General features: G+C 43.5%; 1 protein-coding gene across 1 annotated transcript in view; it reads left to right on the plus strand.

The window, feature by feature from the left end:
- COG7 (component of oligomeric golgi complex 7) overlaps positions 1 to 13,554 on the plus strand; it is an 80,105-nt gene that overhangs the window by 20,851 nt on the left and 45,700 nt on the right. Inside the window, exons 5-6 of the mRNA XM_032843960.1 lie at positions 3,887 to 3,969; positions 4,724 to 4,846. Of these exons, the coding sequence (XP_032699851.1) occupies positions 3,887 to 3,969; positions 4,724 to 4,846 (206 nt within the window). The remainder of the gene's footprint in view (positions 1 to 3,886; positions 3,970 to 4,723; positions 4,847 to 13,554) is intronic.

A 13,554-nucleotide genomic window follows, 5' to 3' on the forward strand; every position in this document is an offset into this window, starting at 1 on the left:
AGGGTGAAGGGAAGCCTCCTAGGGCGAAGTGGTGCAGACGGATGCAGTGGGGGAAATGTTTTAGGATGAGATTTCAGAGCATTTCTTCCCATATACTTACTTCATCTTATAGATAACTGTCATAGATAACTATGACAGATCTCTTATGTGCGAGAAGTACTTCCATATGTCTAAATAAAATGTGAAATCATACGCAAAAGCAACGTAAGTGAAATTTCCCATTGGTGCTGTATGTTTGTTAATATTATCTTGTTTATAATCCAAAATCAGTTGTTAATTTGAAATAACAGTCCATTGGCCCTCTCTCACACTGGGGGTGGATGGCATAGAGACTAGAGGCCCCATCTTATTCACATGAGGCCTCTATTATGAGTTTGGGATTCTTTCACTGCAAGAATCCCAAACTCACGGGCCTATGTGAAAAAGAGAGAGAGAGAGAATCTATTGCATACGGAACTGAGAAGTTATGGAGTAGGTCTTGCTGATCCAGGAGCACAGACTGTGTTATTATTAGGACCGTGTCTCTTGCCATTTCTTGATTCTGTCTCTCTGTGTGTTGGCGTTAGTTACTTCCAGGTGCACTCTTCAGGTGGTGGCCTGTACACTTCCAGGCTTCTGTCCTCACAGCTTAAGAAGAGAGCCCAGCATTAATCTTGATTGCATTGATTGGCAGGCTTTTGCCCTTCTGAATCACTTACTTCGGTCAGGTGGATTTGAGGCTCTGGCTGGCCAGCCCTGGATCCTGGAGAAGAGTCAGCTTCACTAGAAACACTTCAGTGGGGGCGCCTGGGTGGCTCAGTGGGTTAAAGCCTCTGCCTTCGGCTCAGGTCATGATCCCAGAGTCCTGGGATGGAGCCCCACATCGGGCTCTCTGCTCGGCAGGGAGCCTGCTTCCTCCTCTCTCTCTGCCTGCCTCTGCCTACTTGTGATCTCTCTCTCTGTGTCAAATAAATAAATAAAACGTTTAAAAAAAAATAAGAAATAGAAACACTTCAATGGAAAATGGTCAAAAGATACAAACTGCAGTTATAACAAGTACAGGGCTGTAACATATAGTATGATGATTGGAGTGAACAGTCCTATAGCAATCCTATGTATAACAATCCTATAACAACGCTGTAGGAGATACCAGGGCAGTTGTTAAGAGAGTAAAACCTAGGAGTATTTATTCATCACTAGAAGAATTTTTTCCCCTTTATTCTTTCCTTATTTCCTTTCTTTTTACTGTTTCTGTATGAGGAAATGGTTGTTAGCTGAACCTATTATCATTTCACAGTATGTGTCGATCAAACCAGCATGATGTATGCCTTAAAACTTACACAGTGATGTCATGCCAGTAAAACTAGAAACAAAACCAAAGTGTTCTTTCATAAAGACAATTGACATTTGCTCTTTTTTTTTTTAAAGATTTTATTTTATTTATTTTTAAGAAAGATTTTATTTATTTATTTGACAGAGATCACAAGTAGGCAGAGAGGCAGGCAGAGAGAGAGAGGAGGAAGCAGGCTCCCGGCTGAGCAGAGAGCCCAATGCGGGGCTCGATCCCAGGACCCTGGGATTGTGACCTGAGCCGAAGGCAGAGGTCTTAACCCACTGAGCCACCCAGGCACCCCAAGATTTTATTTACTTATTTGACAGAGAGAGACACAGTGAGAGAGGGAACACAAGCAGGCGGAGTGGGACAAGGAGAAGCAGGCTTCCCGCAGGGCAGGGAGCCCAATGTGGGGCTCGATCCCAGGACCCTGAGATCACGACCCGAGCCAAAGGCAGACGCTTAATGACTGAGCCACCCAGCTGCCCCGACATCTGCTCTGTCTTATGTACGTATAATTACTAGCAGCTGTAAGAAAGTGCTAATGGTGTTACTCGGTAATAAAACCTAAATTTTTTGCCTGGTAAGAAAAAAACCGAAAACAAAAACAGAAAAATGGGAGAAGGGGAGGCAGGCCCATGGTCTCTCAGAGAACGCCCAGAGCTCTGTCAGCAGAAGGGCAGTGGGATGTGCTTGCAAAACAACACGTCTGCCATCAGAACCCCACCCCCTATCCCCGCACCGAAGCACCCAGCAGATGGCCCTTCACCAGGCAAGGGCTCAGCGGTGCCTTCTGCATGGAGTTGGTGGTATCGCAAGAGCCTAGAAGTGTTTTATGGTTGACGAAGTGAATTTCCCATTTTTTTCTTTCTCTTGTCTGAATCAGGAACTTCCCCCAGTGTTACATGTTTATGTTTAATTCAATGTACTAACCTTGAAAAACTCGAATTTCTCTGTAAGGGCTAGAGATTCACATGTCTCCTTTAAGTTTTCCAATGCTTTTACTAACTGGGTTTGCTGTGTCGCCAAATTCTGTTTTATTATTTGTTTCAAGAAATAACAAGTTCTACTCTGGGGTGGAAACTTTTTAAGTTGTGATTATATTTTTGGACTAGTAATGTTGTAGCAGTTTCTGTCTAAAAGCATTCTTTGAATATACACCAAAATGTTGACAGTGTTTAATAGAGTGTGATAGGCAGTTTTTTCTTCTTGTTTTCCATTTTTTCTACCACGAACATACTATTTATATTTCTGAAAAGCAATGCTATTTAAAATAGTCATTAATTTACCACATTTAAAAAAAAGATTTTATTTATTTATTTGACTGACAGAGATCACAAATAGGCAGAGAAGCAAGCAGGGGCAGGGCAGGGGAAGCAGGCTCCCCACTGAGCAGAAAACCTGATGCGGGGCTCTATCCCAGGACCCTGAGATCATGACCTGAGCCGAAGACAGAGACTTAACCCACTGATCCACCTAGGTGCCCCAATTTACTACATTTTTTGTGTGTGTACCATATGCTATGCTAATTTCTAGGAACAGTGAGACGAGACAGGAAAGGTCATAGCCTCATAGACCTTGTATTTCTGAGGATGAGAAAGATAAACTGTTATACAGGTAACTAAATAGAAAAATACAGATTTTAATTAATTCTACAAAGGGAAAGATGTGATGGCGAATAAATAACAGAAGAAACCTAATTTAGGTTGGCTGATTGGGAAAGGCCTTCCTGATAAGGGAAGGGGAGAACCACACAGACAGCCAGAAGGATCATCCAAGACCTAGTAAGTGCAAAGGCCCTGGGGCAGAAAAGAGCATGATTTGTTCTCTGCAGCTGGCAGAAGTTCTGCTGTGTCAGTATTTCTTAGTTCATATAAATATTAGATTGAGTCCTATGAGATTGCTGCTTTTGTAGGGTCAAATGGTTGAAGAGCAGTAGTTTTATATAGTTCCATCCATGCTGTGGTTGAGCAGTCCTGTTGTTGGCCTGCAAGTGACTGAAGCTCTCTGGGCTGCCCTTCCTCCCCTGTAAAATGAGTTCGATTGATGGTTTTTCAGATGCCTTTCTGTCGCTGACATTTTATGATTTTAGTCTGGCCCAGGAGGAGGTGAGGCAGGTGAATTGCCTAAAGCAGAAAATCTAAGGAGGCTCTCGCCCTGCCCTTGCACAACCCCGAGCATGAGAGTCTCCTTCAGTTTTGTAGCCCAGGCTTAGCTCCTACCACCGACACTATCCCACCCCCACCCCCGGCCCAGGCCTGATTCGAACTCATTTCCTGGTTCCCGTGGAACAATGACTTTGCTGATGTATAATCTGAGTTCCCTCGCTGAAGTGTACAGATGGCGTTATCTAAACAAGCCAAGGCTTGTGGCATCTGAGTCACATTTTCTGCCCTTATGCTTAACTTATTTTTCGTATCTGTATTCTCTGTGTGTGAATTAATTCACTGTGTAGATAGGCAGTTCAGAAGGCAACCTTACATATATCCACATTTAGCCGGGGGAATTCTTTCTCTGGTCTGCAGCAGGAAGCCTGGTACCAATGTGGCCATGTTTGATGTTGTTCTCCTTTAGATCAGTCCAGAGTGTTTGTGAAGGTGTTCACTGAAATCGACCGGATGCCCCAGCTGCTTGCCTACTACTACAAATGCCACAAGGTGAGGAGCTGGGGGTGCTTACGGTTGTGGAATGCTCCCATGCTGGGCTGCGGAGCTCCAATTTGCCAGCTCCAAGGAGGAGACACTTGCCTCTGTGCGCTCTGGCTTTTTGCTTCTGATTCGCCAGTAGGGGGCGTTCTCAGTCCAACCCGTGGATTCATTTTCGTGGCACTTGGAAAACACAAGCCCTCTCTTTCAGCCTCTTGTAGGTTAATAGCTGAATTTCATTTACACACTGACAAGTTGTTTAAATTTTTTGCATTTTTGTCTTTCAAGGGAGAGTCGTGTCTTAGGCCTTATTATGCCCTCAGGAAGCCTGAAGAATTTTTTTGTTTTCTAGAGTTGTCGACATGAGCTGGAAACCTGACCGCTTTCTGGGCTGACTGAATTCCTCTAGGTCCAGTGCCTGTGTGTCTTAAGCGGCGCTGTTGGCCATGGGGCTCAAGGGCACACGTGCTCACACCCTGAGGTCTTTTCCAGAGAGTGTAGCATGCCTGGTGGAAGGACCTTGGCAGGCTTTGGGGTGAGGTGAAAACAGCAGGGAGCACCCGGAGGGCAGCGGAGTCACACTCAAGTTGTTGATCAGAGCAGGCACCGAAGTCTTGTTTCCCTCGCTTTTGTTTGCAGTGAATGGTCATCAGGGGGCATCCGCTCGCCCTGGGGAGTGGGCAGCTCGATGTGGCCTGCCTTGCTGGGGTGGCAGGGCGGCATATCCTGTTTCCTCAGCGAGGTCCCCTCTGTTCTGCCTCTGCAGGCGCAGCTCTTAGCGACCTGGCAAGAACTGTGCCACAGTGACCTCCCCCTGGACCGGCAGCTCACAGGGTTCTACGATGCCTTGCTCGGGGCCTGGCACACGCAAATCCAGTGGGCAACGCAGGTAACCGCTCGTGTGGGTCCTAGGGGATGGGTGCCTGCCCTGGGAATGGTGTCTCCCCACTTTAATTGCTGCTCGGAACATCTCCCTGTTTGCTGCCCTCACCAAAGGAGTTAAAGATAAGCCTCGAAACCCAAGGCGGTAAAACCTTTAAGTCTCCTTAAGACTCTTGTTATCGTGTTTCTCTGTATCTTAAATAGAATCTAATGTGACAGCCTTGCATGGTGTTTGGCCAGGGAGCCTGTGGAATTCCTGAAGCCCATTATCTCCTGATCTAGAAGCGGGAGGCCCTTGGTCAGGTGCTGTTTGACCGAACAAGATTGTTTTTATCTTAACTTCAGGTAAAATGTACCTGGCCTAGAGTTCATTTCCCTTATTCACACAGTACGCCCAGAGCTGGAGGAAGAGTGCAGTTTGAAAGGTGCCCTCTGACTTAGGGGACTGATGGGGCAGAGGAACTTCATTGCCAGTGGACACTTGCCGTCATTTATTTTCCCAGAGCCTCTTGGCGTGGCATTTTCCGCCTTCCAGGGTATGAACCACTGTTCCTTTGTCTTGATGCCTGCAGGTGCCCCAGATCCTCTTTCCTTCTTTGAGGGCAGAAGAGGCTGTGACTCACTGGGCCTGTGTGGCTTGATTTTTGTCTTTTTGCTTTCAGAGTGAGTTGTGAGCTCGTCCTACAGTGTGCATCTGTTCCCCATTGGAATGAGCTCAGCTGTAACTGGAGAGAACCCCCCAGACAGGGTTGTGTCCCTCCCGCTGGTTAAAGCGCTCTGCTCCAACCCCCGTTGCTTTCCCCTGGAGCCAGCAGAACTCAGTTAGGTCACAACAACACAAAACCCAGCCTCCTGTAGTCGTTCCTTGGCGTTTATGTGAACGTCGCTTCTCAGTGACCCTGTCGATGCCCACTTATTTCTGTGCCCTTGCTTCTTCTGCTGTCTCTCATGTCGTGAGGATAAAACCAGTTCACGGCCACATGTGCAAATGCCCTTCATCATCTCAGAAAAAGGATTTAGACTTTTCAGACTTTTGTTCAGGCCTCATTCTAAATTTTGTAAGGTGTGAGTTTGTGCTAGTCTATACCTTTTGTCTGTGGCCCATTTCCTTTTCAAGAGGTAAGCATGATAAGAAGCCGTCATCTCCTGAAGCTTAGTACAATGCAAAAGAAAACAAAAGACACCACAGTAAATGTTTCCCCTTCTGATTTACCCCCCAGTATTTTAATATGAAAAACTTCCGACATATGAAAGAGTTGAAAGGATTGTATAGTGAATGCCCATATATCCACTTCGTGCACTCTGCAATGAATATTTCACTATGTTTGCTTTATTATAAATCTATCCATCTCTCCATGTATCTGTCCATTCATTTTTCTTATTTTTTGATTGATTTCAAGGAACTTGTAAACATCATTTACTTCTAAACATACATATTAGTAACTAGAGCTCAATATTTATTTCCCTTATTCTTTTGAGATAAAATTGTGAAATGTACTGATCTTAAGTATGCCAGTTGATTTATTTATTTATTTTATTTTTAATTTTTTTATTTTTAAAGACTTCATTTATTTATTTGTCATAGAGAGAGAAGCAGAGAGAAGCAAGAGTGAGCACAGGCGGACAGAGTGGCAGGCAGATGCAGAGGGAGAAGCAGGCTCCCTGCCAAGCAAGGAGCCCAATGTGGGACTCGATCCCAGGACTCTGGTATCATGACCTGAGCCGAAGGCAGCCGCTCAACCAACTGAGCCACCCAGGCGTCCCAGTTGATTTATTTTTGACAAATTCTATGTAACCTAATCTCTGTTAAGATGTAGAGAACATTTACCATCACTCTAGAAGTTTCTCTTACTCCTTCCTGGTCGGTCTTCATACCAGTACCCCTGATGGCAACCACTGTTCTGGTATTTTCCCACCGTAAATTAGTAGCCTGTTAACTGAATTTTCTGTAGATGGAATTGTATGGTATGTGTTCTCTCTGTAAGGCCTCTTGGATTCAGCATGTTTGTGAAATTTATTCCTATTGCGTGAATCGGTACTTTGTTCCTTTTTATTGCTAAATACTGTTTCGTGGCATGACTAGACCACAGTTTGTTTATTCATACTTACATTGAGGAACACTTGGGATGGTTTCAGTTTGGGGTTATTACGAATGAAGCTGCTAATGAGCATTGTTCTCTAAGTATTTTTGTGGATGCACATGTTCATATCTCTTGGGTAAATACCTAGGAGTGGAATTGCTGGGTCATCAGGCGGGTGTATGTCTAGAGTTATAAGAAACTGCCAGACATTTTCCCAAAGTGGTTGTACTTTTTATACTCCCACAACAAGGATGCGAGAGTCCCGATTGCCCCACATCTTTGCCAATGGTAGGTGATGTCAGTCTTTCTTAAGTTAGCCATTCTGGTGGGTGTGTTGTAGTATCTCAGTGTGGTTTTAATTTGTATTTTCCTGATGACTAAGGCTGGTGAGCACCTTCTCAGTGTACTTATATCTTCCTTTGTGAGGTGTCTGTTCAGATCTTCGGGCCATTACAGAAAATTGGTTTATGTGCCTTTTTCTTATTGAGTTGTAGGAGTTCTTTCTATAGTTCAGATAAAAGTCCTTTGCCAGGGACACCTGGGCGGCTCAGTGGGTTAAGCCGCTGCCTTTGGCTCGGGTCATGATGCCAGGGTCCTAGGATCGAGCCCCACATCAGGCTCCTTACTTGGCAGGGGGCCTGCTTCTCTCTCCGCCTCTGCCTGCTTGTGTGATCTCGCGCTCTCTCTCTCTCTTTCCCTCTGACAAATAAATAAATAAAATCTAAAAGTCCTTTGCTAGCTATATTTTGTAGATACTGCTTTCCAGTCTGTGGCTTAAACAGAGGTATTGATTTTGATGAGGCTTCGTTTATCCAGGTTTTTTTTTTTTTATTGTTTTGTAAGAAACTATCACAAACCCCCAGATTGCTGTGTTTTCTTCTAGAAGCTTATTTACTTTTTACAGTAACGTCTATGGTCCGTCTTGAAATTGGTCTTGTTGCATAGTGTAAGGTCAGGTCAGATTGTTGTCAGGTGGGCTCTTGAGGTTGATTTCTGAAGCCTTAGTCGATAAGTTGGTAAGTCTGGGAACTTTGTGGTGGTTCTTTGACCCATGACCAGAGAATCCTTTCGCCACATCACTTCCGAGGACCAGGGGACACCTCTGAGTGTAAGCGACCCAGCGTGTTTTAATTGAAACGCGTAAAAAAAATGCTACTGAAGGTCTAGGATCTGCCTTCGTAGCTTCAGCGGACCCACCGGTTAGAGGTCCTTAGAACAGAGTGACTTAGTTTAATTCTTCCCCTGCCCCAGGTCGTGGGAGTAGGAGATGAGAGTGAAGGAGATCCTCACCACGTAGTCTCTCTTCACCAGACGTGGTGAGGAGTCAGGATACCTTTTTCTAGACAAGGTCCATTTTCCTTTCTTCCGTGGGTCCCTTTTTTTTGCAGCAAAAGGTGTCTTCTATCAGATGCGGACATTGGGCTGAGTGGCGTCTGAAGCTCTTGATGCTTCTCTGACATTTGCCTGTTTGGTGACAGTGAAGGGACTGTGTTGGCTGGAGACAGGAGGGTTCGTGTTGGTGCAGCTGTGTGTGTGGGCAGCGGAGCCACACGGCAGACGAACTGTGGAGCCAAGGCAGGAGCGTGGCTTTCTCAAGAAGGTAGTGAGAGTCTCGAGCCACAGACTGAGTGATGACGTTGCCATTTTAAGGATGATTTTGGTGTCAGAACAATCACCTGTGTAGTTTCCCTGCCCAAAAGGCTTAACCCTGAATGCTGTCATGAGGAAACACGCAGACGCATTCAAATGCAAGACCATTTCGTGAAACAGTTGTCTTAGATTCTTCAAAAATGTCAGTGTGGTGAAAGAAAAAAAAAAAAAAGTTGGGGCGCCTGGGTAGCTCAGTTGTTAAGCGTCTGCCTTCAGCTCAGGTCATGATCCCAGGGTCCTGGGATCGAGCCCCACATCGGGCTGCTTGCTCAGCAGGAAGCCTGCTTCTCCCTCTCTCACTCCCCTGGCTTGTGTTCCCTCTCTCGCTGTGCCTCTCTGACAAATAAATAAGTAAAATCTTAAAAAAAAAAAAAAAGTTGAGTTGATTTTAGATTAAAGGAGACAAAAAAAGAATGACAACTAAATGTAATTGCATGGTCCTTGATTGGATTCTGCATGATGACAAAAAAGCCATATAGGGATAGTTGGGGAAGTTTGAACTTGGACCATAAAGGTATTATTTCAAGATTAAGTTTAATTACTTGTAGTGTTGTGATGTAAGAGGATACCCCCATTTTGTTGCTGCTGTTGTTTTTAAAGAATTTATTTTTGAGTAATCTATACACCCAACATAGGGCTCAAACCTATAACCCCAAGATCAAGAGTCGCGTGCTCCACTGACTGAGACAACCAACTGCCCCAGGATGGCCCTGTTTTTAGGAGGTACATGCTGAGGTGCCTGCATTAGACCTGTGTTAGAGAGAGAAATAAAGCAGTTGTGGCAGGATGTTAGTAACTGATGAATCTTGCAATTTTAAATATTTAAAATGTAAATAAGTCTTAAAAATAACATTTAAAAAATAACGAATTTGGAGGTAGTATAGGCAGTGATCTGATGAGGAAAGGTTGGAGACAAGGCAGGAACTTTGTCTGGCCTTGCATGATGGAAACGTAGTAAAAGGCATCCAGTTCAAGAAGAGTGGACAGTTGTTAAGGCCTAGTAACTGATAACAGAAAAGTCCGAGGGGAGATTTTCATTGTGTCGGAAGGGAGAGGTTACTGTCAGAAATACACAAGTTGAGGGAAGCAGGTCTGGGAAGGTCACGGGGACAGTAATGAATTCTAGTTTGGGACACTTAAATGCCAAGGAAGAGTGGCCCGCCCCAACTGTGTTGTACAGGAGACGGGTGGAAGACTGTCGCTCAAGGAATACAAATTGGGGAGGTTCCCATAGTTTCATCATTTCATTCCTCGTTGGCTTGTTTGGTTCTTTGTCTCTCAGACTCCAGGAGGGATGTTTCTCAAACTGAACAGGTGTTCATTGAAGCTTTGTGAGTTCTCTATTATTATAGTAATCTAAAAAAAAAAAAGGTAGTTTGGATTACGTACACGATCACCGTAGGACCAGTGGCTGTCGTGTGATTGAGTGGGTGCATTTGTGGTGATATCCACTTTGGTGTCCCTGTTCTCTTGGGGACAAACTCAGTACTTATGTGATGTATGCACTGGCGCCAAGTGCATTCTGTTTAATGCCGTAACCAACTTGATGTTTCCTTAGTAGCTGGTAGTTTGCCTAGAGATGGAAGAAGTACGGAAATCCTCACACACCATGGAGCAGTAGAGGCGGCTGGGAGCTCAGAGGAACCTGTGCCGTCAGGTCGAATTAATGATGAAAAGGTTTAGTTGCAGGGTATCATCTTCATCTGTCCCGTTATTTTGAGTTTTACTGGTTTTAAATTTGAAATGACTTTTGTGTGTGTGTGTGTGTGTGTGTGTGTGTGGTGAAACATATCTAACATAAAATTTACCATTTTTAAGTGTACAGTTAAGCAGCATTGAGCATATTCACAGTGTTGATTAACTGTTACCACTGTTTCCAGAACTTTTTAATCATCCCAACCTGTGTGCCCATTGAGCAGTAACTCCCCAAGCCCTTCTCCCCCATGGCCTGGTTGTCCTCTGTTCTACTGTCTCTATTTTCCTATTCTAGATCCCTCTTAGAAGTGGAATTGTACAGTACCCGTCCTTTGTGTCTGGCTTATTCCACTTAACATAATATTTTCAAGGATTATCCGTGTTGTGGCAGATACTGGAATTTTCCATTCCTTTTCTGTGGCTGAATATTTCATTATGTGTATCTGCCATGTTCTGTTGATCCATTCATGTGTTGATAAACAGTTGGATCGCTCCCACCTTTTGGCTATCGTGAATCATGCTGATGTGAACATGGGACTTGTTTGGGTCCCTGTTGTCAGTTCTTCGGGCTGTACAGCAGGAAATGGAAGTGCCGGATCATATCTTTTTTAACCTTTTGAGGAGCCACCAGACTGTCTTCCGCAGTAGCTGTAACACTTTACTCTCCCACCAGCAAATGTATGAAGGTTCCAGTTTCTCCACATCCACTCTAACACTTGTTCTTTTCTTTTCCTTTTGTTTATTAAATATTTTATTTATTTGAGAGACAGAGTGTGAGAGCATGTATAGAGGGTGAGGGGCAGATGGAGAGGAAGAAGCAGACTCCCTGCTGAGCAGGAAGCCTGATTGTGGGGCTCAGTCCCAGGACCCTGAGGTCATGGCCTGAGCTGAAGGCAGATGCTTAACCGACTGAGCCACCTGGGTGCTCCCTTCTTTCTTTTTTTAAAATAATAGCCGTCCTAGTGGATGTGAAGTGGTTTTGATTCGTGTTTTCCTAAGAACTACTGACGCTGAGCACCATTTCACTTATCAGCCATTTTATCATCTTCTATGGAGAAACGTGTTAAAGTCCTTGCCCAGTTTTGAGTTGCGTTTTTGGTTTTATGTTTTGAGTTTGATCTGTATTTGGGCTGTTAATCCCTTATTATTAGATATATGATCTCTAAGTATTTCCTCCCATCCCATGGGTTGTCTTTTTAGTCTGTTTGCAGTGTTCCTTCATGCACAGTTTTTAATTGTGATGTAGCCCAATTTATCTGTTTTTCTGTTGTTGTTGCCTCTGCTTTTGGTGTCACGCTTGGGAATTATTGCCACATCCAAGGGCATGAGGATTTTCCCCAGTGGGAAGGAATCCCACAGAGTCTCCACTGAGCGCAGAGCCCAATGCGGTGTCAGTCTCACAACCCTGAAATAATGACCTGAGCCAAATCCAAGAGTAGATGCTTAACTGACTGAGCCACCCAGGCATCCAAACAAATGTTTTTTCTAAGATTTTTATACTTTACTCTTAATGTTTGGATCTGATTAATTTTGAATTAATTTTTTTGTAATGGTGCAAAGTAAGGTTACAGTGTTTTTCTTTTGCATGTACATATCCAGTTTTCAGAGCAGCATTTGTTGAAAAGTCTGTCCTTTGCCCATTGAATGGTTTTGGTACTCTTGTTGAAAATTATTTGTATGTGATGGGTTATTTCTAGGCTATCTATCCCATTGGACTATGTGTCTATCCTTATACCCGTGCCACATTGTTTTGATTAGTGTACCTTTGTAGTAAGTTTTGAGATCTGGAAGTGAGAGTTTCCCAATGTCGTTCTTCTTTTTCTTTCTTTCTTTTTTTTTTTTTTTTAATTTTATTTATTTATTTGACAGACAGAGATCACAAGTAGGCAGAGAGACAAGCAGAGAGAGAGGCAGAGAGAGAGGAAGGGAAGCAGGCTCCCAGCCAAGCAGAGAGCCCGATGTGGGGCTCGATCCCAGGACCCTGGGATCATGACCTGAGCTGAAGGCAGAGGCTTTAACCCACTGAGCCACCCAGGCGCCCTCATTCTTCTTTTTCTTTTCTCTCTCTCTTTTCTTTTAAAAAAATATTTTATTTATTTATTTGACAGAGATCACAAGTAGGCAGAGAGGCAGGCAGAGAGAGAGAGGGAAGCAGGCTCTCTGCAGGACTCGATCCCAGGACTCTGGGATCATGACCTGAGCTGAAAGGCAGAGGCTTCAAACCACTGAGCCACCCAGGTGCCCCCTCTCTCTCTCTTTTTTTTTTTTTTTTAAAGATTTTGTTTCTTTATTTGACAGCACAAGCAGGAGGAACAGCAGAAGGTGAGGGAGAAGCAGGCTGAGCAAGGAGGCTGATGTGGGGCTCCATCCCAGGACCCTGCGATCATTACCTGAGCTAAAGGCAGACGCTTAACCACCTGAGCCACCCAGGTGCTCCAACAGTATTAAGTCTTCCAGTCCATGAACACAGGATGGTCTTGCCATTTATTTGTGTTTTCTTTAATTTCTTCAGCAGTTTTTCATTGTTTTCAGCAAACAGGTCTTTTAGCTCCTTGGTTATGTTTATTCCTAAGCATTTTATTCTTTTTGATGCTGTTATAAATGGTATTGTTTTCTTAATTTCCTTTTTGGGTTATTGATTGCTGGTGTATAGAAACGCAACTGATTTTTGTTTGTTGATTTTATATCCTGTAGCTTTGCTGAATTTATTAATGCTAACAGGTTGTGTGTGTGAATTCTTTAGGGTTTTCTATATATAAGATCATATAGTTTATGAACAGAGATAATTTTTTTCTTCCTTTACAATTTAGATGCCTGTTATCTCTTTCTCTTGTTGTACTATTCCGGTTAGAAATTCCAATACTGTGTTAATAAAATAGCATACTTATCTTGTTCCCGGCCTTAGGGGAAAAGCTTTCAGCCTTTCACCGTAGGGTATGATAGCTGTTTTTCTTGTGTGACCTTTATCATGTTAAGGAAATTCTTTTCTAGTCCTAGTTTATTGAGTTTTTTGGTTGTTTGTTTATCTTATTTTTTTTAACATAAAATGTGTTGGATTTTATCAGATGCTTTTTTCTGCATTAACTGAGATGGTCGTGCGTTTTTTTCCCTTCATTTTGTTAATATAGTCCATTATATTGATTAATTTTTATATATTGAGCCACTCTTCATTTTGGAGATCCATTCTACTTAATTATGGTATATAATCCTTTTTAATATGGTTACTGAATTTAGTTTATTATTATTTTGTTGGGTATTGTTGATTGTGTATTTATAAGGAAATGGTCTG

The sequence above is a fragment of the Lontra canadensis genome, unplaced genomic scaffold, assembly GCF_010015895.1.
Source record: "Lontra canadensis isolate GAN:19392208 unplaced genomic scaffold, GSC_riverotter_1.0 scaffold146, whole genome shotgun sequence".
Lineage (NCBI taxonomy): Eukaryota > Metazoa > Chordata > Mammalia > Carnivora > Mustelidae > Lontra > Lontra canadensis.